Here is a 3,817-nt window from a genome sequence, read left to right on the forward strand (position 1 = left end):
GGGGGTTGTGTCCCCCCCACCCTCTTTAAATCCCTGGAAAATATTCTCATCACTTTCTACTGTATTGCTCTTATCTATACTTCTAATCTTTACATTTTTATTAGACATTTCATCGTCGCTCAGCTGGTCGGGGGTCGTTTGTTTACCTTTCGCCTGTCTGCCTGGGCCAAGTCCTCTCCTTCCTCATTTCTTTCCATTTCCCTCAGCAATCCCTCCCCTTCTCCTCTTTCCCTACTTTCCCACTACCCCACGAGCAATTTCCCCCCACCCTGTAAATACAATAGGCACTTCTCTTTGCGTTGGGATCCACAAAACTTCAATTTTCTTCAGAACGTCTTCTAAGCCGTCCGTTCGTTGAAGTGTGTGTGTGTGTGTGTGTGTGTGTGTGTGTGTGTGTGTGTGTGTGTGTGTGTGTGTGTGTGTAGAGACATTGGGACAAATTATGGGAAAGGTGGAGGGGGGAAACACAGGTCTTTATCCGAATATCGAGTTTATTCCTACCGGTTTCGCTTACAATAGCTTCTTCAGAGGAGAAGCTATTGTAAGCGAAATCGGTAGGAATAAACTCGATATTCAGATAAAGATCCGTGTTTCCCCCTCCATTTTTCCCATAATATATATATATATATATATATATATATACATGTATATATACATTTGCGTATATATATATATATATATATATATATATATATACATATATATACATACATATATATACACATATATGCACACACGTAAACCCGACAGAAAAGTGAATAGATAAATGACTTAACATGCAAACAACGTCGAGCATGCGGACCCCTAAAGCAAGTCCTCTGAAATTCAGGTTAATAATCAGACACGCCGACTGCGAAATAATTCTTTATTATAAAAATTATTCTTTATACACAATTATTGACCTTACTGACGCATACCATATATGGCATCATTTTTGTATATATTATAATCATACACACACACACACATACGCACACACACATACACACACACACACATTACATTATGGGTCAGATGTGTCCTCCTCTTCCTCCTCCTCCTCCTCCTCTTCGAGGTTGACCTTGAAAGGATTCAATTCGTGACTTGAGGACGATGTAGTCCTTGGGCTTCTCTTCGCCCAGGAGGCGCTGAGTAGCTGCGGCCGAAGCCGTCACCTTTGCCCCACGTACTATATGCGCTTTGTGGGAACTGTTGCAGAGGCAGGTCACTAACAGTCACTGCTGGGAATCGGAGGAGAATGCGGGATTCGAACCCACAACTGAGCGAATGCGCGCGCACGTGTATGCTTGCTTACACTCCAGCACCTCATTCTTTCAGATTCGTCATCTCTGACGTCACAAGTGGAGTCTTTCCCCCCCAAAGGGTGCCTCGATACATATTCAATGTCACGTATGATGTCATATGACGTCATCGTGTCGTCATCCATGACATCATAGATGACGTCATCCATCCTCCCACCAATGTTCCTTCTGTTTGCTGTGTGTATAGACATTAGCTTGTGGGCAAAATTTGCCTAATCTGAAAAAAGTATGTGCGAACACATGGCGACAATGTCATTTTGTTTGCTATGGAAGCACTAGTCAGAAGAGGAAATTATTATTATTATAATTAATATATAATAATAATAATATATAATAATAATAATAATAATAATAATAATAATAATAATAATAATAATAATAATAATAATAATAATAATAATGTTGGTTTAACGGTTGTTAAGTTACCAAATTTTTAGAGAATTTGTACGTTGACGTTTGTGTGGAACTTCTTTTATTGAATGGATCTTAATATAATTTGAAAAGACCTTGTTTGTGCGCACAATTTTTTCTTTATGCGCGCTAATTGTAAAAAACATGCGCACATGTGCACAGCTTAGAAGAAAAGTTCCCTCCCACGCCCACCTTCCAGTGGGCGTGGGCGTGGGTGTGAGTATGGGCGTGGAAATCTAGTCTCAGCAGCGTCACTTGGACAGGAACCAACATACGTGACTTGCAGTTCACAAACGCACACACACTAGAAGGCAGGAAGTCCTTGGTTCAGAAAATCGCGTTTCTTTGTGTTTCACGCCTTTCTTCGTCCGTGTTTCACGGGAAACCCGGATTCACAAAACACTTTGTTCCCTAAACACTGATTCACTTTACAAACCCGTGTCGAGTTTCACATGAATAAAATTCTTTGTCAACGGGTCCCTTTCCCCCCCCGAACCATTGTACTAACCTAACTTAACACAACCTAACCTAACCTAATCTAACCTAACGCATTCTTGATTCGGTTGAACGTCGCCAACTCCCCCTATCAAGACGTGGAATTGAATGAACTATGCCCTTGGTCCAACTCGCTATTGGCAAAGTTCGAAATGACGTCACCTCGACCTCCGCCGCAAGTGGCGACGCTCTAACCCGCTCAGCCTAGTGACGTCACCCGATGTCGTGGGGGACGGGAGGAAAGGACCAGCTGAGAAACAATTCCATTTTTTGCAATTCGTATCTCGCTGTCTTCGCATTGGAAGGCTTTCCTTCTCCTCCTCCTCCTCCTCTTGTCAGAGGTCTCAATACTGGGTTCTCTTCGTCCTCCTCCCTCCTCCCTCCTCCCTCTCCTCCTCCTCCTCTTCTTCCCTCCTCTTCCATCACTGTTCTCCCCCTCCTCCTCCTCCTCCTCTTGTCAGAGGTCTCAATACTGGGTTCTCTTCGTCCTCCTCCCTCCTCCTTCTCCTCCTCCTCTTCCTCTTCCCTCCTCTTCCATCACTCTTCTCCCCTCCTCCTCCTCCTTTCAAATGTCTCAATACTGGGTTCTCTTCGTCTTCCCTCCTCCCTCCTCCTCCTCCTCCTCCTCCACGTCAGACAAAGGTCTCCATGGGCTGCGCGACGCCCTTGGCCCTTCCAGCAGTCTTCCTCCAGTTCCAGAACCAAGTCTGGAGGTTCGAGGGATGGAAGAAGGCGTAGTAGATCGAGAGGAAGACAACGGCGCCGCCAGTTCCAGAGAAGACGAAGCCGATGGACCCAACGTTGAAGATGTTGTCTGGAGCGCCGTGGGCCCACAGGATGGCGATGATGATGTTCTCCGAGAAGGTGATGATGTAGTATAGGAGGATCCGAAGGACCTGCGGGAGGAGATGTGTCGGTAAGAGAAAAAAGAAAGAAAGAAAAGTCTTGTTTGGTGAGTAAAAACAAATTTGCTGGTGAGTAAAAACAAATTTGCTGGTGAGTAAAAAAAAAAAAGGTCCTTGTTGGTGAGTAAAAAAAACAAAACAAAACAAAAAAATCCTTGTTGGTGAGTAAAAAAAAAAAATCCTTGTTGGTGAGTAAAAAAAAAAAATCCTTGTTGGTGAGTACAAAAAAAGTTCCTTGTTGTGAGTAAAAAAAAAAGTTCCTTGTTGGTGAATTAAAAAAAAAAAAAAAAAAAAAAAAAAGTCCTTGTTGGTGAGTAAAAAAGAAAAAAAGTCCTTGCTGGTGAGTAAAAAAAAAAAAAAAAAAAAAAAAAAATCCTTGGTGATGAGTAAAAAAAAATCCTTGTTGGTGAGTATAAAAAAAGGTCCTTGTTGGTGAGTGAGTAAAAAAAAAAAAAAAATAAAAAAAAAAAAAAAAGGGTTCTCGGGATTCACACTCCTCTTCCTCCTCTTTCCTCCATCACCTCCGTCCGTCCGTCCCACACCTCGGACTCCATCTTTTTTCTTTTTTCCTCCACACATTTGAATAAAAATTGAGGCTGTCCTCCACCTTCCAGATGAGAGAACAAGAACACATGGGTATCAACTTCAACCTCCTCCTCCTCCTCCTCCTCCTCCTCCTCGTCCTCCTTTTTCTCCTCCTCCTCC

General features: G+C 42.8%; 1 protein-coding gene across 1 annotated transcript in view; it reads right to left on the reverse strand.

Moving 5' to 3' along the window:
- Nucleotides 1-2,722: 2,722 nt before the first annotated feature.
- LOC143027637 (XK-related protein 4-like) overlaps nucleotides 2,723-3,817 on the reverse strand; it is a 7,366-nt gene continuing 6,271 nt past the window's right edge. Inside the window, exon 6 of the mRNA XM_076189027.1 lies at nucleotides 2,723-3,103. Within this exon, the coding sequence (XP_076045142.1) occupies nucleotides 2,840-3,103 (264 nt within the window). The 3' untranslated portion in view covers nucleotides 2,723-2,839. The remainder of the gene's footprint in view (nucleotides 3,104-3,817) is intronic.

This window comes from Oratosquilla oratoria, chromosome 8, assembly GCF_046742065.1.
Source record: "Oratosquilla oratoria isolate Oo_2021 chromosome 8, ASM4674206v1, whole genome shotgun sequence".
Lineage (NCBI taxonomy): Eukaryota > Metazoa > Arthropoda > Malacostraca > Stomatopoda > Squillidae > Oratosquilla > Oratosquilla oratoria.